Here is a 21,678-nt window from a genome sequence, read left to right as displayed (position 1 = left end):
ACACAACGGTCGCTTCCTCGAAAGCGCTGAGATCTGTATTACCGATCGTGAATAAATTCATCGATAAATTGGCTCTCTGCTCCCTCTCTGGACGTTTTTTTTTTTTCCTGTATCTCCACCGAAAAAAAGCAGCTATATCGGAATATGGCAACAAGAATGAAATATCATGATGTTCCGGTTTTTATTCAGATTCTTCTAAAATTTATACCACCCGTTATTTCATCACTATAAATTTTACATTAAAATTTCAAAACGTCTAGCTTTTATTTTTCGAAAAACTGAATTGGTTGCACACGAGCTCTTTATCGAGTATTCGTTGCGAACTGATTTTATTGGGTATTTTTTATTGTTAATTTTCATAAATATTCATACATAATACTACACACTTGATCCCACGTTTCGTACAATAATACTCGTATTAAAAACCATCCAAGCCAATAATTTACTTTTGACCTTTATTTACCCCGATAACCCCTTTAACTTTATTGAAAAAAAAAGCAATTGAACAGTAGATAGTCGTTTGATACGTGATAACTGTATCAAAAACAGATGCAATACCTATTAAATTTTGCTTGTTAAACAATTTTACGTATTACTTGTACACTCAATTGTAGTGATTTAATTTTTAACAAACGATACTTAAGGAGTTTTAGCTTCTACTTGAAACAGATACCCTTTTCTTATCTTTTTGACGTTACGAATGTTAATAAAACAGTGACCCTGTTTTTGCACGATAACGACCATACGAATGTATTGAAAAAAAAAAATCAAGATTTATCAAATAAAAGGATAAATAATGTGTCTAAAAATAAATAATTGTGATTGGCATCTTGCTCGTTCAGTCCATCCTCAGGTCTGAATGTGAAATGGCGCGTTTACATCGTAATTTCGTAATGTTTTTTAAGCAAGTGTTTAATTTACTTGAATTTTTATTCAAAAGGTTATTTTTACCATACGTATACGTACATGTACTTAAGTACTCAAAAAACATTTTCTCGTATCTCGAAGACACGTAAAACTGTACACAAACTGTCTCTTGACTTTATTGTTTTCGACACGTATACAATCATGCTGTTATTCATTTCAGCCCGTTCTATTGCGATAATTCACAATTAAAAAGACAAAATCAATAAAGTACTCACCAAGTCTACAGCTGATACTTACCTAACTCTCGATAAAAATTGCTCCCTACATTATTTTTTTTTTTTCTCTCTCATTTCGGCTAAACAGAGCTCTTTTCTTCTACCCTCGACCCTCTGTAAATTCCTTCGTGTAACATCCAAGGCACGCGCACACGCATCGATAATAATTGTCATGGCCACCAAATTCAACGCTTCACCATCATATTATACGTAACACGCTCATTATCCTGCATAATTGAACGAGTAGGTCATTAAACAAGTTTTGTCAAATAAACGTACACATGTGTGAAAATGCGCTGATAATTATCTCAAAACAGTAACAATATGCAGATTCAAATTTACTCATTCAATCAATAAAGAACAAAAAAAATCAACGATTCTCGCACCTCTATGCGTTTTTACACGAGTACTTTCTTTTCACGTCTTACAAGAGTCACCCAAATCTTGTTGCGTTAATAAGGGACGCGCAGGTACATGCAGCAATCTTCATAATATCTTGTAAAACATGATAAGTGTACGTTCGATTGTTGAATGGGTCTAGCTCACACATGCCCGAGTAAAATGGCAAATTCAATCCATCAACTCCCGCAAAAGAAGAAGCAGTAGAGAGGGTCTCTCGAGGTGAGCTTGCCCGGTCTCTCCCCTGGGGCGCAGCCCCTCTAAAAGAGCACGCAATCGCGTGCAGTGGGTATATATGCACACAAGGGGCACAAGGAGAAATTCCGTGGGGGCGTACAATATATACTTAATATCATATCGTGTACGCGAACTTGAATTTTTTTTTTTTTTTCGCCTGCAAACGCAACAATGATCCAATGGATATATGTATACATCGATATACACCATGGGCAGGGCGACATGTGCCCGGGTATAACGTACGAAACAGGTGCTGGGGCCTCTCGGCTGCTCCTCCTCCTTTTTCTTCTTCGCTCTAGTCCACGTATATATAACGGACGCTCTATCTCTCTCTCTCTCTCTGCGCGTCCACATATACCTATATAACTTGCCTACCGGCTGCTCCCTCTTTCTCTCGAGCGGAGCAGCTGTCGCGCGCCAGGTGTGCTTTATAATACACACTGTGCCTGCATACATGTATATATAACATCACGCGTGGCTGTTAACTGGCCGCCTATGGTTCTTTTCTCTCAAAGCTAGACGCTGCCGATCTTATACCGTAGGCCTATATGATCGTCTCGTCTTAGGGTGTATACTATTGTGTAGTTGCGAGTCCTCCTCCCGGCTCTGGGAGGATTATTTTTTAAAAGGACGTTGGAAACCGATTTTTCCTCACCGGCTCGTCGTATTTCTCGCTCTATTGTCCTAAGGGGAGGGGGGGGATGAAAAAACAAAACAATCGACTACTCACTAGGGCAGTTTTTCCACCGATCTCCCCGCGTCGCAAGTATGTAGCGGCAGATCGGTACGAGGGCAACGATCCGATCGACTTGTCGAGCGGGCACGAAAAAAAAAGAAGGGACCTCCTCCTTAAATTACGCGTCTGGGCACGCGCGCGTGGCAAAGTTAAGAAAGAACGAACCCGATCTCACGGGTCTACGTGCAGCCGGCTAGCTCTCTTTGTTCGCCTACCGATTGCCGGCTGTTCTAGGCACCTACGACCGACCGTTGCTCCCTGCGTCCTTTGAAAAATGGTCGTAGGCGCGGTTGTTGTTTCCTTTTTTTCTTTCTCTCTATTAGTCTCGTGCTCTCGTTGATCCACGTTACGATGAAAAGGTCGATCATCGCAGAAATCATCTTGATCCGCTTACCGATCATTGGCGATTGAAATTCGCGGTTGACAAAAATCAACGTCCGGCTACACATATGTCACATGTACTTGTTTCACTGAGCGACTAACTTCAACAAAAAAGGCACATACCTGCCCTTTGTTTTCTCTGTGTATGTTATATAGGTTTAAATGCCGATTTCCCGGAATCGAGAGTAGCACACGGGCTCGCGCGATCTTCCGGTCCAACACAGCTGAGCACATCCGTCGGCTTCTTCTTCTTCTTCTTATTCTCTATTCATCCGACAATGCACACGTTGCCTACATGCTCCTCCGAGGTATAGAGCCTCCCAAAGAAGTAACGTCACGCGAGCTGTACTAAAGAAACGCGCGTGTGCTCACGTATATATACAGAATGTTATAGTGTTGGAGGGGAACAACGAGTCTTACTGCAGCGGGAGGGAAGCTTCCGGACTCTTGTACACCCTACGTATATATGTATTCATTCGTCGTATGTGCCGCGATCCTTTTGTGCACCCATGTACCACTTATTGCTTGTAACGCGTGTATACGTGCATGAGCAAATAGGCGTCTTTTCAATTGCAATACCTCATGGGCTCGTGGTTCCTTGGCGTCCTTTGGTTCGCCAGCTCTCGGGCTCAAAGATTCCTGGGCTCGGTCTCTTGGTGTTTTGATGGTATGGCGATGATGCCACCGGAGGCTACAAGTACACACCGACTGAGCTGTTGACGGCTGGAAAAGAGAAAACGACCGCGTGCACCACATCCGTTCCCCAAGTCCCGCGCGTGCGATCCCAAACGTCGCTTCCATCAACCAAAAGAACAAAAAACGATTTGTGTCCCAAAATTTACGGAATAAGAAAAGAAAAAAAAGGGGGGGGGAGGGAAGAAGAGACCATAGCCAATTCCAGTGTCTGTATGCGTATACACATAAAACAGAGTTCATCGGGAGGGTCGTGTCGTCCTTTCTTGTGCAAAAGGCCCTCCCCTCCTACTGCGTCGATGAAGAGGGTCAGAGTGGGAGGGGAGGGGGATGAGCGCGTGGAGAGGGTCGTCCCGGAATAAGGGAGGCCCAGTCTGGCCCTGCGGAGCTCAGTTGTCGCGCGGCAGGCCAGTCGAACGGTTCGAGTAGCCAACGAGAGTCATGGGGTCGTTGAACGCCGCTCCCCGGTGAGTTCTTTACTTTTCTCGTTTTAGTTTTTCTCAACCCCCTCTACCCCTCTACTCCATACTTCGATCGTGGGACGGTTTTTCTTTTTCTTTGCCGAGTTTTTGTCGTCGTCGATTTTTATATATTTATTTTTTCATAAGCAGGCCAGTTTAAAAAAAAGGGGGGGGAGGTACTGCGCGAAGGCGATGAAAAAACGTTGAGTTTTGTAGGTATTATTGTAGATGGGAAGTGTGTGCCCAAGGGGCGGTAAAGTGATCCCTCATACGAACTGGGGGTGGATGCACACAACGTAATTTTGCATCGAAAGTTTTTTTCTTTTCTTCGTTTTTCCCTAATATTCGATCCTCGCCATGTATCGGAAATCACGAGCTCGAATGAAATGAAATCAGCACGAGGGCGACGAGTTTGTATGTTACGCGTATACGATCCCGCGAGGCTGTTACTTTACACACATTGAGAAGCGTGGTAACGGGTGATCTTCTTCGTAGAGAACAATATCGGAAGCGCCGTGTGTGCAGCCCCGAGCCAGGTGAGACTCATTCCGAGGGGAGATTCTTTTTCTCACGATGTATACATATATACATATATAAATACAGAAGAGGAGGCAGGGTAACGGAGAAGAGGGTGTCTCTTCGAGGCTGTGGGAACGCGAGCGCGCGCATCTGGAGGGCTGTCGGAAGTTTGAAAATATCCTACCCCATTATTCTTCTTCTGCTTGATTTTTTTTTTTTTTTTTTTTTTCTGGCGAGTGCTTTGCCGCGATTTTATTCCCGCAGAGGGAAAAATACATGGTTTATATCGTACATCACGCGTTATTTTCGAGGGTAGTAAAATGTACTTGTGCGTAACCCAATTGCTCGATCTTGCGTGATTCGTTAACGTGCGATGAATTTTCATACGCGATAAGTGGTGTCTTTTAATTGAATCGCAAAACAAAAAATTTGCCTCATTTTTTCAAGAAATTTTTTCCGTGCAATCAACGTGCGGCGCATAAAATAAGAACAGCACGATCGACGTCTCGCTTGTTTTTCCCGCTTTATTCGCGGTATCTGGGCTCTCGGTCTCCATGTATCACGCTTTATTTTTTATTTTCTTACACAAATTGAAAACTTCTCGTAAACGTAAAATAATGATTTAAAAAAACGAAGAACTTGACAAATGATTAAAATCACGTTGGTTCCAAGCCATGAAAAATGAAAAATTGTACAAAACAAACAAACGCGACGATAACAAGCGACGACTGTGCGCGGGTTACGGAAATGTTGAGCGGCAACGAACCCAGAAAAAGGGCGCCACGCGTCAGGCCGAACAAATAATCACCTTATAAAGATCGCTCGGTCGAATCCTATCGACCCCTCCCCCCCATTCCCTCAACCTTAGTTCTGGTCCTCTTCTTTTTCCCTCCCGTCCACGCGAAAATACGCTCAGGATTTACGAGCTCGGGCATAACAGTTGCACGTATACACTGGCTGTACCCATGCGCGCACTCTTCTTCCCTTCCTTCCTTCCTGTCTGCCCTTTTTTTTTTTTTTTTTTGAAAGATACGGCTGCAAGCTCTCACCGCGGAAAATCCCTACGTTTTCTCGGAAAATTTTCACGCTTCGGTACATACCTCTCTCTCTCTCTCTCGTTCCATCGCAATTTACAAACAATTGGGCGACAATCGATGAACCCGCCACGTGAATTTATCGATTTGGCCCTCCTCCCCAACTCTTGCGCTTCGTTTTTGTCATTACCGCGAGGAAACACCCGATCAATTTATCCCGGAGCAAAATAGACTGTACACGAGATAGAACCAATAGAGCTTGCCTCGCCAAGTTAATCTCCGGCGCAACTCCGACTTCTGTAACCCCCCTCCCCCCACCATCCCCATTACCCTTGTTTGCCGTGTGCGCTTCTATCCCGCTGCATGTAATGATAAATTATGTACCCAATGGCGCGTATTCGGCAACGCCGGAGGGCAGGGTTTCGCTGAAGACCCGAGAACAACAACAAGAAAACCACACATACAGACTGCAGCAACTGTACGAGTGTCTTGTGAATTCGCGTTACGTAAGTGCATCAGAAAGGGTGGGGGGGTGGGGGTGAGAGCCTTCCAAACATCAGTCTTCGTCACGCGAATTTGCTCGACCAGGAAGAGCTAACTGAGCCCCAATAATGCGTGCGTACTTTGTCAAGTTCAACTTCACTTTTCTATGTATATACAATCTGATGGAGTCGATCGATCGATTTTAACGATTTCTGTTAATTTTCCTTGCTGAAACTTCATCTTTGTTTAGTATATGTTGAAATAACGCATCGCAGGGATTACTTATTAGTTTGTCGTTTTTCTAATCTCCGAGTGTTTAATAGACTGCTGTCATGGTCGTATAGGACGAGCTTACCTTGCGCTCCTCCGAGCAAGCGTAGATGCTTACTCAAGCTCTCAGCGGATGGTGTATTGAAGGCGGAAAAAAGCTCTCGAGTTTCGTTTGTCGAAAAGCTCTCCGGGACCTGTTTGTCCTGACCCATCCTCGGAGACGCGCTTTTATTATTTTATTGTACTCCGGTTCTACAGTCTCGAGACTCGACCTATCAGCCAGTCGTCAAAGGACTCGATTAGTTGGCTCTCCCGGCGTTTCCGCTTCCGAGAAAGAGTCAATTCAAGCTCGATTCCCTCCTCGTCTACCGCTTCTACACTCGTACGCTCTTTGACGTTACCCCGACTGTTCGCTTGTACGGATCTACCGCTTTTTTTTTTTAAGTAGGCGGTTTCAAGAGATACCTCCATTTGGTCTTTTTTGTTCAAAAAATTACGCAAAGTATCGAGAAATAAGCAGATTGTAGTAATTTCATGTATTCAATAATTACCTACAGGATGATTATATTGCATACTACAATAAAAACAGTTATATATATATATTTTCTCGACAATTTGCGGGAAAATGGGATTTATGGTGACGATTCGTGACTAAAAATGCTAAAGTCTGCAACAACCCATAACCGAAGTATGACGATGCAGCAAACTTCAACGACAACATTATATATGTGCTTATTACGTCGTATCAATGGTCATCGCCACACAAACAGTGGGTTACGCACAACACGACACGTGCGCTATTTCTCAAGTACATTATACCAAGTGTTGTACAACCGTCGATCGTGTGCCCCCCCCCCAGCCACGAATATTCCATTCCCATGGAAAAAAGCCTCCCGACAGGGTTGCACCCCTCGAGTTATCCATCACAAAGCAGCAAAACCAGTCCACCCGTCAGTCAGTCAGTCTATTCTCTCTGGCGCGCGTCGTTCGTTTTATTTATATTTTTTTTCCTTTTTTTTTTTTTTTTTTTACGTAATAATTAACGGTGGTTTGCTGCGACTTCTGTCCGTGTCTGTCTCCACGGCTGTGTTATTATATTTTTACGCCTCGCGCCGCAAGGGGCTGCGGGAGACCGCATGTCCTTCCTGTCGATCGGGCCCATCTGCTCTCGCTTCCGCCTCCCTCCCCTTTTTTTCCCTCTACGACCAGCAGCTCGTGTGTGTGTGTGTGTGTATGTACGTGGACTCGATCACGTATATGTGTATCTCTGGGTTGTATCGAAAAATTTTGATTCATTGTATTGACTCATCACTCGTCTTTAAGTGACTGCTTGGCAAATAATGATTATTCATTTTTTTTTTCTTCCGAGAGGAATAGAGAAGTCATCGATCAAGTACCTGTGAGTAAAGTTAAAAGGAAATTAACCGACATCGGCTTGTATTTTCCATCTTTTCTTACCCACCTTGTACACGTGCATTTTTTTAATCACCCATATTATATATTATGTATGAGAAAAAAAAATTTTGTTTAAATTACAAAATAAAATATTAGAGGCATCAATAATTTGGGAGACAATTGCGTTTGTAAAATTATCGACTACTTTATTATTTTCCATCGTTTATATATATATAAAATTGTACATTACATTCAAACTTAGCGTATTGCTGGCACAATTTTACAATCATTCGACCAGATAGATTTTTCTTATACTTGGAAAAAAAATAAAAAATAAATTTGAGTGCGTCACTTGACACAAGAATAACACGTCACTTAACATCGTGTATCAACGCGAAATTTCATCGGTTTTTATATCGTACATACTTACAGCACAGTGTGCAAAAAAATTGCGAAAAAAAGAAACTGTCGAGTAACACGGGATTACGTTAAACACGCAGAGACATCATTAAATACCAGAGAAGAAAAAAAAGCAACCATCAATGATACGAATTTAACGAAACGAGACGTAATATTATCATCGCGCGGGAAACATCGGAGGGGGGGGGGGGAAATTAAGAAAAAATTAGGTACAAAACCACCGTTTCTCTCTCCCGTAGCGCGTATTCCACAAACGCGCATAAAACCCAATCGGCACGAAAAAAGCAACGAGAGCCTAAAAGGCGAGATAGTAAATAGCCAAGAGAGCAACCGCGCACGCCCCGGCGAAGATGAAAAACGGGAAGCCCGGACCGTCGACGTATTTCTCGTTTTCGGGATTGTTGGTGTTGTACCCTGCCTTCCAGCCCTCCTTGCGGGGCAAGTTCCGCCTCTCCCTCGGCACGATCTCCCCGACCAGGTACTTTTTCATGAGCTCGAGGGCGTCGCTCGAGTGGCCGACGTCGTCAAAGTCCTCGCTCGCGTCCTTGCCCGCGTGGTCCAGGAGGATCTCCTCGCCGCCCGGGTGCTCGTTCAGGAATCTCGTCACGTCGTAGACCCGGTCGTGAACGGCGATGAGGGTACGGGACTCGCTGCACTGCCCGGCTACCTCGGCGAACGTGTACTGCCGCTGCTCCCCGCTCGATGTCGCCTCGTCGTTGCCACTCATGCTTGCTGCAATTTCGTGCGTGCGAGAGTGCGTTTCATCAGGTGTGGGGAACATGAGGATGTGGGTTGTAGATTTTTTATTTTTTTTAACACGTGCAGTGATGTTATCTACGCCCAATTTAAACTTCGCCTATGGTTAATTGATGAACAATTACTAGTCCGAACGGTTTAAACGGGTGCGAGAAGGCTCACTTGTTTATACAAATACAATGTATCGTTTGTGCTCAATTTTTTTTTAATTTTTTTTTTTAATTTTTTTTTTATTTTTTTAATACAGTTTTACACAGAGCCGTACAATTTACGCGACAGAAATTTTTCCAGCACAAGCCACAATAGATCGCAACTGAAGGTGAATGAAACGTAATAATGCATTAAATCTTCAAATAAACATATTTATAACGATATAACGCTTGGAACCAGAGCATTTCAGATACTCGGTGCAGTTTCTGCGCCATTATTATTTTTTTTTTCTCTTAAAAATTATCCACACCGTTCGATAAGTCTGACCGAAATAATGTTGCATAATATGCCACTTAATTTTTTTTATCAAGTACTTATCAACGTTGTTGTGATGTAAACAAGTAAACCGACACAAATACATCGGATTCACAGTGATCAGGCGTATCTCGTTCGAAAGGAGGAAAAATCGTCGTCGTTCGTCATTACCTTCGGTACTAGTAATAATAATAAAAATGATTGGAAAAAAAAAAAAAAAAAAAAAAAAGGAAAAAAAATCTTGAGACCCGTTTTACGCCCGAGCTTCTCTTATGCGCGCAACATGTTATAATATAATAGGTGCACGTATGAACATTGATACTTCCTCGTCGTACAAACGAGTTGACCATGAAACACTGACTAACACTTCGGTATATACTCGGGTCCGAGCAGTGGGATGGTGTAATTTGTCGAGGTTGTGCACGCATCGTTTTTGATACACGCGCGAATATTCCTTACCTCTTTTCTGCAGATTGCAAGAGCCGATTATTTATTTGTGCTGCAGTTAACGCGGTGAAAAATCATCACACTTTCCCACCCGTGTTACGTGATTCTGTACGTCACATCTCGGAACAATTTTTTTTTTTTTTTTTCCTTTTTTTGTTTTTATTACTTATTAAATTAAATCTACTAAATCCAACCTTGAATTAATAAACGATATCAAATGTTTCACAAAAACCTCATACGAATCATTACTGCTGGACGATTTTTTTTTGTTCACTACTCCTTCTACAAAATAGTGTAATTTCTATTTACAAAATACTCTTGTATTTCATTATCTCTGATGCTATTAGTTCGAAAGATAAAGAAGTTGCTGCACTCGTGGCTTATTCCGAACAAACTTTTATACAATGTTTCAATGTTTCACACCGAGCCGAAAAGTTACTCGAACGTAAAAAAAAAAAAAAAAAAAAAAATGAAAAATGAAAAATGAAAAAGGAATTCATTACCTGTCGGGGAACCCACAAAATCGTCGAGAGCGTCAAGTCGAAAGATCGCGATTGTACGATGGATTTTTTTTTTTCCAAATAAAAACAAATAAAACTTCGGAGGATTGACAGCTGTGTGGTGCAACGATTGAGCCGCCTATGCACGCGCAAGCCTCCTCAGCTTCGCAACCGCGAACAGACTACCAAAAGCCTCTCGTCTTCTTCGCCGCTTTGCCCTCCGATTGGCTTCCCCTACCACACACCTACATGTCCAGTCGTACAAGACACACTACTCTTCGTATCTCTCTTTTTTTTTTTTTTTTTTTTTTTTTTCTTCATCTTTCCTATCGTGGCGCCGAACAGCCGGCAACGTGCGATTGTTTGTCCTCAAACTCGTGGCTGCGATATACTTGAAAAAGCACACAAGACTCGCTGGATCTTTCACCGTTGATTGCGAGTTGTATGGACGCACGTATTTACGCATCAGAAGCCATCACCGGTGCTTTTCATTCATAAAAGTGTCTGGAGCATACGGTATGGGCGGTACATCATTTAACTTTCAAAGAGCCCAGAGTTTGAGGAAATAAAATAAGAAAAGAGATGAAAAAAAAAAAAAAAAAAAAAAAAAACACACGCACGCAACTTATACTACTACACGGTGTTCCAAGAAAATTTTATTATGCAGGAGACGATTGGGTTATTGTGATTTGTCGTCTAGTATTCTGTGCTTGGTGCTGTTTGTTTATTGTGCGACAAACTGTTTTAAGCATGTGAATGAGTTATGGGTGCTCTGCCTATATCCAGCGATACATTTTTCACGGTGCTTATTTCAATTTTTTTTTTTTTTTTTAAGTTTGTTTCAACGAAATTTATATTCTAATTCTCATCATGGAAACTTTATTTGTTGCGGGCTTCACGATTAATGGTGATCACAATATCTTAGATTTTTTTTCAGTTTTTTTATTTTATTTTTTTATTATTATTTTTTTTTTATTTACAAAATACATTGAAACACAATTACAACTCGATCTTTAGAAAGCTCTGCCTATTTTTCAACCACGTGACTCAACTATCGAACACACGTCATTATCAGGCTTGTTGAACTTTTGTCTTGGAAATCTGATGTATTTTAAAAGTTGTTTTAAACGCTCGCGTAATTTTTCCCCCCACGCGTAATGATTTTATGATTGCTAATTTTAACGAAAGATCTCAAAGGCGTGTTCTCGTTCAACTCGTGCTTAAAAAAAAAAAAAAAAAAAAAAAAAAAAAAAAAAAAAAAAAATTATATATATTTATCAGACGACGCACTCGTGCGAGTACTCTTCAAATATAACAGCCAGTACAATGTCTGCATGCGTCCATTATTACAAAGTTCAAAACGTCGAGTCACGGATTTTAAATGTAAAACTCTTCGAGAAAAGGAGTAGACCATACGCCATCACTGCTCCTGTGTTGCTCGCGTCGCGAGGCATCGTGTCTCTGGCCTGCAATTATTTTCTATTTATAAAAAAAAAAAAAAAAAAAAACCGTAGAATAATGCATACTCTTCGTCACTGCGTTTCTTTTGTGTTGCTTCTTTCCATGTTATCGGGCACCGGCTGAATGAAAATTTGGTTGAAAATGAAAAAATCTCAAGAGCAACCGTAAAAGCTTCTCCTTTTATAATGTCAATACAGTCGGAGAGAAAAAAAAATCCCACGCGTGTATTAAATCATCATCGCGCGTCCCTCATAACAATCTTATCGGGGGGGGGGGGGTGGTAAAGAATTTCCTGTGACAATGTTTACCGAAAACTCTCGGGCATCTGACTGATCTGACTGGAACAAACTTACGTCTAATAGCCTCTTTCTCTACTCTGTCGAGTCACGATGACGCGTGTTTGCAACTAGCGCACGGAATAACACGCAACTGAGAACTTTTCGCATAGATTCGCATGAATACATTGTCACGACAAAGTCCAAACTCTCGCCCCAGATGGTATGATTTTTTTTTTAATTTATTGGTCTTTGGCTAGTCGTAAAAATCTAGAGTCAAGTGACGGATGTAAAAGAAAGAAAAAAATAAACACCCCCCGCGCGTTTAGTACAAAAAATCTTATGTAAATAATACAATGAGGAGAAAAGTAGGATCGGCTGTTTAAAACAGGTAGTAAAAAATCGCGGCGTAAACGACAACGCCAAAGGCGATAAAGATCGGTAGGTAGGGCGAGCTTTGTTTCTTCGGCGCTTCGTAGGTCCAGTCGTCGTCGTCGTCGAGCGTTGCCTCCCTTTGACCGGCACTGTTGCTCTCCTCCGGGAAACTGCCCACGAGCTCGCCGATTTCCAAGGTGTCCTTCAGTTGCTTGGCTTCCTGCAAATTAAACCTAATTATTGGCAACTACTGGTACATTGAAAGAACAATTTTTTTTTTTTTTTTCAATCAAGAAAATTGTATCGTATAAAATATACATGTTACAAAATTATTGTATTATTACAAAGTTACATAAGTGTACATTGTAGTTGAACTAAAATTGAATGGCGAGATAATATTTTTTGTGTAAAAAAACAAAGGATTATCTCGTTTAAAGAGAATAATTACTTGGTACCATTGTTACGGGTATTTTCTTGGTTGCGAGAAATAATTCTTACGTGTAATAATGGTAAAACGAGATAATTATTTTGAAAAAAAAGTCAAGCCATAAAGATACATGGCAAATTTCAAATTCAAACAATTGAGACCTTGAAAAAGGCCTTTTTGAAGTTACCCATAAAGTTGCTTCAAAATTCGTTTGGGACTGTTTTTCGAACGACTTCCAAGGGGAAAAAACGAAAACTCGGGATTGTACGACCCACCTGCGAGTGTCCGATTTCGTCGAAGCACTTGGTGCCGTCCGACCCCGCCAGGTTAAGTAGCACCTCCTCGCCGCCCGGATGCTCTTTGAGGAACTTGGTCATGTCGTAAACTTTGCCGTGCAGCGCCATCCACAAATCGTCGGCGTGGTTGTGTCTCGTGACCTCGTCCACCGAGTACTTTTGCTCTGACATTTTGTTCGCTGAAAGAATTGCATATCACGGAGTTTACGATTGTGAACAAAAAAAAGTTGCAAAAATTACTGTCTCAGAACGGTTATTTGTAGTATCACTCCGTCGTCCAGGGATTTTTTACTCTCTACTGTCAACTTAGTAATTTCTACTGCTTAAAACGGTAAAAATCGTTGTGCCTGAGGTAAAAGTTACTGTTTATTAAAAGCACTGAAAAATCTTTACTCTTTAAAATTGAATGGGGGGAACAATAGCCAATCAATTCATTACCACTGGCACAGTTTTAAAGGGCAAAATTTTAATTTTTCGTTTGAACCAATCGACACGGTACCAGTTACTCGCAACAAAAGTGACGGATAAAAGAGCTCGAAAAACTGCAAGTCAGCACTACAACCGTACGGTCTTGGTGCTCGTTTCTCTTGGGCTCGCTTTTACCTTAAAATTCTAACTTTAAAATCATGTGGGTAAACAAGTATTTTTGGCATTGCATGTCTGCGGTTTTGCGGCTGAGACAATACTCAATCGTCGTCCCACCACGTAAGGATTTTTTTTTTTTTTTTTTTTTTTTCATGCCTACGTTTTGGTTAACATTCTTTTTGTACATTCGAACTCTGAAATTTAGATCTTAGTTTCCTCCGAGTTTGAGGTGGAAAACAAAAAACCACTCACTTGAGATTTTTCTCAGTCGCTCGAAGTGAATCACAGCACAGTGTATCCAAGGTAAACACGAGTATTTTGCGATCACGATGATTTAACAAACACAAATTATTGTCAACTTTAAAACAGAGGGATTTTTGTCACGATCGTGCGTCTCGCGTGCGAGTAACTGGCTCGCCACAAGAGAACCGATATCGACGACGGCTCACTTTGAGTGTGACCTTTTTTTTTTTTTTTTTTTTTTTTTTTCATCATGAAAATTCATAAGAAATCGGATTCCGTCTATTTTATCCGTTTACTGTGTGCATACACCATACACACGTGTCGCGTAGGGATCATTTGCACAGAATAGAAGAATCGTCACTCTGTTAACGATTGTTGGACTTCCATCGCGACCTTTTTGATCATGTGATCTATGCTTGCCGATAAAAAATTGAATCTCATTTGGCAAAGTGAAAAAAAAAACAAAAAAAAATTAATCGAAGCTAAAGGTGCGGGGGAGTCGATATCTTATCTAAAAGATCTCCTCCCCCGTCCCTTGGGCAATTATCGGCCTCGCAACTGACTGCACGTCGTGTAAGGTTTGAAAAAATACTGGTGGCCTTGATCCCATGTGCGATTTGTGCCAACGACTCGTGTTGTGTGCATGTAAAGCAGAAGGTATACTTATTAGCGACAGATTTTTCACGGCGTGCAACTTTAAGTAGTAAGATAACAACTACATTTTACGTGGAACGGCAGACTATAATTTAAAAATAAACTAACTATTCTTCGTTCAACAACTGATTCGAGTACTAAAATTTTTACTACAAAAAAAATAGTGTCATCTTGATATACTTGTACTACGTGTGATTTTGTATTAAAAATGTTTTTTTTTTCTTAGAAATAATTTTATTAGCACAGTAGTGATTAAAAAAGTAATGTTTTTCTTAATGTTGGATATCGTTAGAGCTTCAGTCGAATTAAATTATTCCCACGGATCAAAGTCCCCGATACCACTTCCAATTAATCTCATCTCGCGCATACATACGAGTTCCCAAACATTCCAATTCCACCGATGCACGCGTGTTAACATGCACACACACACACACACACACTTACTCACGAACGCATTGATTGAAACGAATTGTTTATTGTTAACAGAAAACAGGCGCGAGGATCAAGATCTACTCCAACTGCTGTCCCCACAGCACGGATCGGCTCATCAGCATCTGCGGCAAGTCCGACACGGTGCTCGATTGCATCCGCGAGCTCGTCGCCACCATCAAAACCGTAAGTACACATGTATACACTTACCAAAAAACCAAAAGCATGAAGGAAAAAAAAATGTATCTAAATTATCTTCTCTTCCCACCCCGTCCCGATATAGTCACCGCTGAAGGGCGTGAACAATCCGTACGACCCGCGCAACTATGACGAGTTCTACGCCGAGGAGTACGGTGGGTACGGCGAGAGCGGCCAGCCTGCCGGTGGTGGCGGTGGTGGCGGCGGTGGTGGCAAGCCCGGCGGCTTCGGCGGTCCCGGAGGTCGAGGCGGTAACATGGGCGGCGGAGGCGGTGGCGGCGGCGGCATGGGTCCCCGTGGACGCGACAACCGCGGTGGCGGCAACTTCAAGCCCAATGGTAAGACTTGGCTTGGCATATATACCATCATACTCACTTCCGAGTTCATTTTTTATCAGTACAAGAGATGGAGGGGGGATGGCTGTGTTACGGGTGGGTGGTGGTCGTGTAGAGTTTGATGACCATTTTAAATGCATGATAAAAACATTACGTGTTTGTCAAGTGTACTCTGATGGCGTGTTGATTAATCAGCTATTTCATTTGAATGATCGATTAAATTTATTTTGTTTTTATTGGTTATCTTGATTGAAGAGATGATTATTAGGATGGATAAAACACCAATATCTAGTTATCTTCATGGGCTAGGAGAAATGTGAAACTTACTTTTGTGGCGTCTATATCAGAGCCGAGTTCTGTTGAGGGTATTTACATGAAATCCTCTTTTCGGTGTGCAGGATTTATTCATTTATTGAAAGTAACTATTTTTCAGACTATTGGCGAAATTTTCATCAAAGTATTGTGTTAACTCGGGTGTACATTTTGCCCTGATGTTGTCTAACAATGTACACCCCATGTTGAATTATTTATTGTATTAAAACACGAGGATCAACCAAAACCATAAAATAAAAATATAACGATGAACAACTATCTATTTGACAACCATTGAATAAAGTTAAGACCCCATTTTTCGCGTTTATTTGGTGTAAAACAATTTGAGAATCGAAATTTTACGATTTCGAAATTGTTCTGCGTCGGGTGTGCTTTCAATTTTTATGCATTATCGATCGGTAAATCTTCAAGGTCGAGTGAACAGATAGAAAATGAGTTGTCGGGTGAAATAAGGTACATGCGGTTTTTTCGATGCGTGCGACACCCTCTCCCCTAGAACGTGGTATAATGAAAAAAATCCAGAATGACTCTATAATTTAACCCTCGAATGGATGGGTCCAACGCGTTTAGAATCGGACGAAGGAAAACGCGTAAACTTACCAATGATCCGTTGTCTCATTTTACAGGTCCAGACATGAACCGGGGCGGTTTTGGAGGCCCAGGAGGCATGGGAGGTGGTCGCGGTGGCGGCGGCAACGTTCGTGGTGGCGGAAACTTCGGTGGACCACCCGACCGTGGCTTCGGCGGTGGTAACATGCGAGGAGGTGCCGGAGGTGGCGGTGGCGGATTCGGTGGTCCCGACCGTGGTATGGGAGGAGGCATGGGCGGTGGTATGGGAGGAGGTATGGGTGGAGGCGGTGGTGGCTTTAACAGCAACCGTGGAGGCCCACCCTTCTCCGGTGGCGGCGGCGGTGGCGGCAGTGGAGGCAATTTCAACGGTGAGTTTGACGAATTTCATTTCATCGATGACTCCTTCAAGAGAAACTTTGCATAACCATTCGTTTGATTTAAAGGCAACGGCTGGGGTAACAACATGCAAGGAGGAGGAGGAGGTGGTGGTGGGGGTGGTGGTGGTGGTAACGCCAACGGCCTTGGAGGCGGCGGTGGTATGGGCAATGCGCCACCAATGGCTGGTGGTGGAAGCGGTGGCAGTGGCGGCGGTAATGGGCCCAGCCAAGGTGGAAGCCCCGGTGGCGGTAACGTCAGCAGTACACAAGTCACTATTCCGAAAGATGTGCGTTTAGCCTTTGATGTGTATTATTATTTTTTTTTACCACAAATGAGGGCATCTAACTATTGTCAAACATTTTTTTTGTCTGCGTAGCTCGCTGGTGCCATTATCGGCAAAGGTGGCGCACGAATTCGCAAGATCAGATCGGACAGTGGCGCTGGCATTACCATAGATCTCCCATTGCCGGGTAGCAACGATCGCATCATCACCATCACCGGCTTACCCAACCAGATACAGATGGCTCAGTTCCTCTTGCAGCAAAGGTAAACTTTATATGTCCTTATCCACTTATTTCATTATCTCATTGAATGCGATACCATAATAAAAGAACTGCGTTTTTCTTCTTTAACGTTTATAAGGCAATGTTATACGAATCTAAAAACAATATTTTTCGCCAAGTTATAGTATTTTTCAAATGTTGTTTTTTTCACTCAACAACGTTCATTTTTGTTTCAAAAGTTGTAGCTTCTAATACCTAATCATATGAAATTGAGCAATATGTAACAATCACAACGTTTTTTAATTATCTTCTACTTGCGAAAATAAGCTAGTTAAGTCATATTTTAAGAACTGATGAATGCTAGATTAATATTGTAGAAGATTACGTTTAGAAATTCATTATGATGAGAAATGTGTATGCCTCTACTTACAATTGAATTTGTGATGATTTTTTAAATTGCTATAAAATAATGATTTTACTTTGTAAAAGTGTATGAAAGAAAAATAAAATTCGCAAATTAATAAAATTAACTGGAATCCTGCACGAGATCAAATGTTTGTATGAATGAAAGTGTATGAGGGAATCAGATGCTAACAATTTTGTCATGTAAATTAACATAAGCTACTTAAGTTACGCCTGCAATAATGATACTGCTTAAAAATGCATTTGATAATTTATGATTAATATAAGTGCTGCCAGATGACATGAAAAACATACGAATTAACCGAATAATGTCAAATGAAAATCAAAGAATTATTTAAGAATGTAAAAATGTATTCTGTTTGAAAAAGTAATTAATTGGTCGTGTTGAAAATATATTATTTGTTCTTTGGTTTTCATTAGTTTCTCATCGCTCACTAACAATTTAACGAAAAACTAACAGCCTGTACAAAAAAAAGAGCTCGTGAGCGAAGAAAACAAAAAAGAATGCAAGAGGAGTTTGGCTTCTCGTCCAAGGGTATTGTCGTCGGAGTAACCAAAAGTCATTTTAAACATTGAGCATCATTGTATGGAAGACTAGTGATTTTGTTGTTCTATTTGAGGTGTAACAAGGAATCACTAATCATCCTACAAAGGCGCTCGCAATCTTCATGTGCTCATGCCTACTACCACGTGTCCTACTGCCTGCTTGTTGCCTTGGATTAAAACTAACAACGGCGCATCTCCTATTTTTTAAGCAATCATTTGAATACGTCACCACTAACAAACTAGTCATTTTGGGTTTCATCATTACATGATAATATTAATAATAAAACAATGTAATTATTGTGTAAAGAAAAACGCAGTTTCATTTTCCAGACAAACTATTCGTTAAGAAGATGAGAATTAATTTCTATGGTCACAGCCAACCGATGATAATGTTTCTTTTTTTTTTTTTTTCAGCGTACACGAAAATTCTGAGCAAGCTTACTAAACAGTAATCATTGTAGCGAAAAAGAGGGGGAGCCAAAGATGCGTTTATAATTTTTTTTAAGCAAACTTATATCTCGGATTGAAAACAAAAAAAAAAAAATGATAGAATTCAAGAATAATCAAGACAAATAGCAAGAAACCATTTTTCTAAATGAAAGATAAAATCTGGAGTGGATTCATCAACGTTGTGCTGCAGATGTGACGTTTTACAAAATAGTTGCATCGCTAATAAACGACCTTAGAAAATCATTAAAACACAAGTCGTGTATGCAGGAAAAAAAAATTGTCAAAATTTACATATTAGATTAAGTACATGAAAGTAATTGTTGCCATAAGTTTTTATTTTATTTTTTTTCACTCAGTAAATGCAACAGGTGGTTTCAAAAGGATAAACGTGTAAGTGCAGCTACATGCTTAGAATAGTTACATGCACTTGCTTTTTAAATTACTAACCATTTACTAATATTAAAATGTTTCGAGTGTTGAGTATCAGACTATTTTTTTATATGTCTTGAATGAAGTTGAGTCGTATCAATCAGTTTTGATAAATGCGAGAATGATGAGGGGAAAAAAAATGTAAATTGTTTTAGTAAATTTGTTGATTGTTTAATTGTTAGTTTTTTCATGCGCGTGTATATTTGAAAAATCCTCGACAGAAATTTTTAAACTTACGCTGTAAATATCACGAGCTATGGTAACACTTTTTCAACTAATTTTTTATCCTTTTGAAACCACTTGGACCGATATTTTTTTTAACTTGTTAAACAAAGGTATTTGCACACCAAAACGTGAACCGCTCCCAATCGTATTAAGTCTTGTGGAAGAAAGTTAGAAGTTAATAATGTGAAGAAGTAAAAAAATTACGTTTTTTTTTTTCGGATGAAAGTTTTTGGTGAAAGACACCATGATATGCATACATGTTTTACGGTAAGGACAACATACAAAGAAAAAAAAAAGAAAAAAGGAAAGAAAGAACGTTGCCAGTGTGAATTAAAAAAAAAAAAAAGAACCTTTGTAAATAAAACACTATACCAACTTTCTTTCATCCTCTTTATGCCTAAAAATTTGTATACTTTGACTGCTAACTGCACACTCGTGTAGCTCCTTTTATTATAACCGTTTAATAATTATTAATAAATAGCTAGAAAAACATAACACCCCTTCTCTCTTACCCTCCATACTCTTTTTAAATGGGATTCACCACGATCGCCTGATGTACTGATGTGTTATTTTTTGTAATTCTTTTTATCATTTTGATAATCTATTGATTTATAGAAAGTGTTTTACATCATGTGTATGATGGTGATGTCACCAAATGTTTTACATTGCACTGAAATACGTCAGTACATTTAATGTGAATCGCATACTGAGTGTCAGTAGAATGAAAATGTACGGCAATCATCTTCAAATTAATGTTATCAAAAGTAAATATACTTTACTATTACGTAAAAACATCAAATTACTAGAACCATCGACATTATAAGGTGGTGCCGATACGAAAATTAATTGAAAAATACATCTAATATACGGAAATTCTAAGGATAATAGAAGAAAAAAAAGTTTGTAAACAAAAATGATTTGAGCAATTTAAACATAAAACTTATATACAATATGTATAATAAAGATCTAAAATAGTGTATGCGTCATTTAACATGTGGCATTTATAACATTATTTCTTTCATTATTATTTTCCTCGCGACCAAATTGAGAGGAAATTTATTTTATTTGAGCCAGCGAGTGTACCTCCCCCCATAATATCCTAATTAATTATAAATAAAAAGCAGCGATTACATTTTATAAGTTCAACAAAAAAAAATAATGAAAATTAGATAAGAGAGCCTTCTCATCTAAATGTTCGTCCTCTTCCAGTTAATCTCCCTAGATTAGTAGTATATCCCGAGCCTCTCTCCCAAATGAAAAAAAATAATAATAATAAAATAAAAACACTTCATAAATAAAGCACATGGTAATTTTACTTTAAGTGTCTTCGTGGCGTTTGTTAAGGGCATTTTTATATAATTTAAACTAGGCAATAGAAGTTATTATAATTTACTTATTACTTATATGTAATTTCATCGGCTTCTTATTTTTTTGTAACTAATCTTACCGTAATTATTTTTGCAGAGAAAAACAATAACATACTTATTTACGTACACGATTCTCTGTAGTCGCCCGCTTCGAAAAAAAAGTCACTCTTATTTTTGTATGCTGTTTATTCGTATTTGGCGAACCGACGGGCGATCGGTTAACTAAGAAAAGGTAAATAAGAGCACGCGATGCAAAACGTGGTGAGATTTTTCTTTCGCAAGAAATGATTTTAGCGTTCAGTGCAATTATAGGCTCATAAAGAAAGTTAAAAAAAAAAAAGTGATTGAGATATAATTACATCATCACCTGGTAAGGATATTTTGAAGAGAAAAATAAATAGAAAGCAAATTATGTAAAAGTGCGGAACAGCGCAAAGGGAGGGAGGATCTCTTTTTTCCGTAGGATGATGGCTATTACGATGATAGACGTTATCTTGTAACACGTTTGTGTAATATAAGATATACTGTTTACAATTGATTTGTATTGAATATACTTTTTATTTGTCAAATAAACTTAGTACAAACAATATTTACATTGTTTCGTTTTATTTACATAAACACACATTTTAGAGGTCTTACGAAGCTGGATGTCTTTTATGTTACATAATTTTTTTTAACGAATTTCTTTTGATGGAACAATAAACTCTTAAGTTCTTAAACTTCAAGAATAATACAGTTTTTCAGTGTTTTTTTTACCAAAATAAAATATTTTAAAAACCACAAAACATTTTTTTGTACAGCTAAAAACTAATGATTTACTCATTTGGCACTAAGAATA

At 39.8% G+C, this 21,678-nt stretch overlaps 3 protein-coding genes across 3 annotated transcripts in view; 1 reads left to right on the top strand and 2 right to left on the bottom strand.

The window, feature by feature from the left end:
- Positions 1-21,429, top strand: part of HnRNP-K (Heterogeneous nuclear ribonucleoprotein K) — a 52,304-nt gene extending 30,875 nt beyond the window's left edge. Inside the window, exons 7-12 of the mRNA XM_089590474.1 lie at positions 15,141-15,269; positions 15,367-15,619; positions 16,576-16,887; positions 16,963-17,183; positions 17,274-17,443; positions 18,784-21,429. Coding sequence (XP_089446600.1) covers positions 15,141-15,269; positions 15,367-15,619; positions 16,576-16,887; positions 16,963-17,183; positions 17,274-17,443; positions 18,784-18,814 — 1,116 coding nt within the window. The 3' untranslated portion in view covers positions 18,815-21,429. The remainder of the gene's footprint in view (positions 1-15,140; positions 15,270-15,366; positions 15,620-16,575; positions 16,888-16,962; positions 17,184-17,273; positions 17,444-18,783) is intronic.
- LOC106637365 (cytochrome b5) lies at positions 8,368-10,554 on the bottom strand. Its single transcript, XM_014350122.3, has 2 exons — positions 10,342-10,554; positions 8,368-8,902 (listed from the first exon to the last, which is right to left on the bottom strand). The coding sequence occupies exon 2, from the start codon at positions 8,895-8,897 to the stop codon at positions 8,466-8,468; it is 432 nt and encodes a 143-aa protein (XP_014205608.2). The 5' UTR covers positions 8,898-8,902; positions 10,342-10,554; the 3' UTR covers positions 8,368-8,465.
- LOC106637366 (cytochrome b5) lies at positions 12,346-14,147 on the bottom strand. The gene is made up of 3 exons (XM_014350124.3): positions 14,010-14,147; positions 13,152-13,351; positions 12,346-12,669 (listed from the first exon to the last, which is right to left on the bottom strand). Exons 2-3 carry the CDS (start codon positions 13,341-13,343, stop codon positions 12,457-12,459), a joined length of 405 nt encoding a protein of 134 aa, XP_014205610.2. The 5' UTR covers positions 13,344-13,351; positions 14,010-14,147; the 3' UTR covers positions 12,346-12,456.
- Positions 21,430-21,678: the final 249 nt, after the last annotated feature.

The sequence above is a fragment of the Copidosoma floridanum genome, unplaced genomic scaffold, assembly GCF_036245765.1.
Source record: "Copidosoma floridanum isolate Cflo_tuat_1 unplaced genomic scaffold, Cflo_Japanese_pri ptg000012l, whole genome shotgun sequence".
NCBI classification, from domain to species: domain Eukaryota; kingdom Metazoa; phylum Arthropoda; class Insecta; order Hymenoptera; family Encyrtidae; genus Copidosoma; species Copidosoma floridanum.
This window is presented reverse-complemented; position numbering and strand designations above follow the sequence as displayed.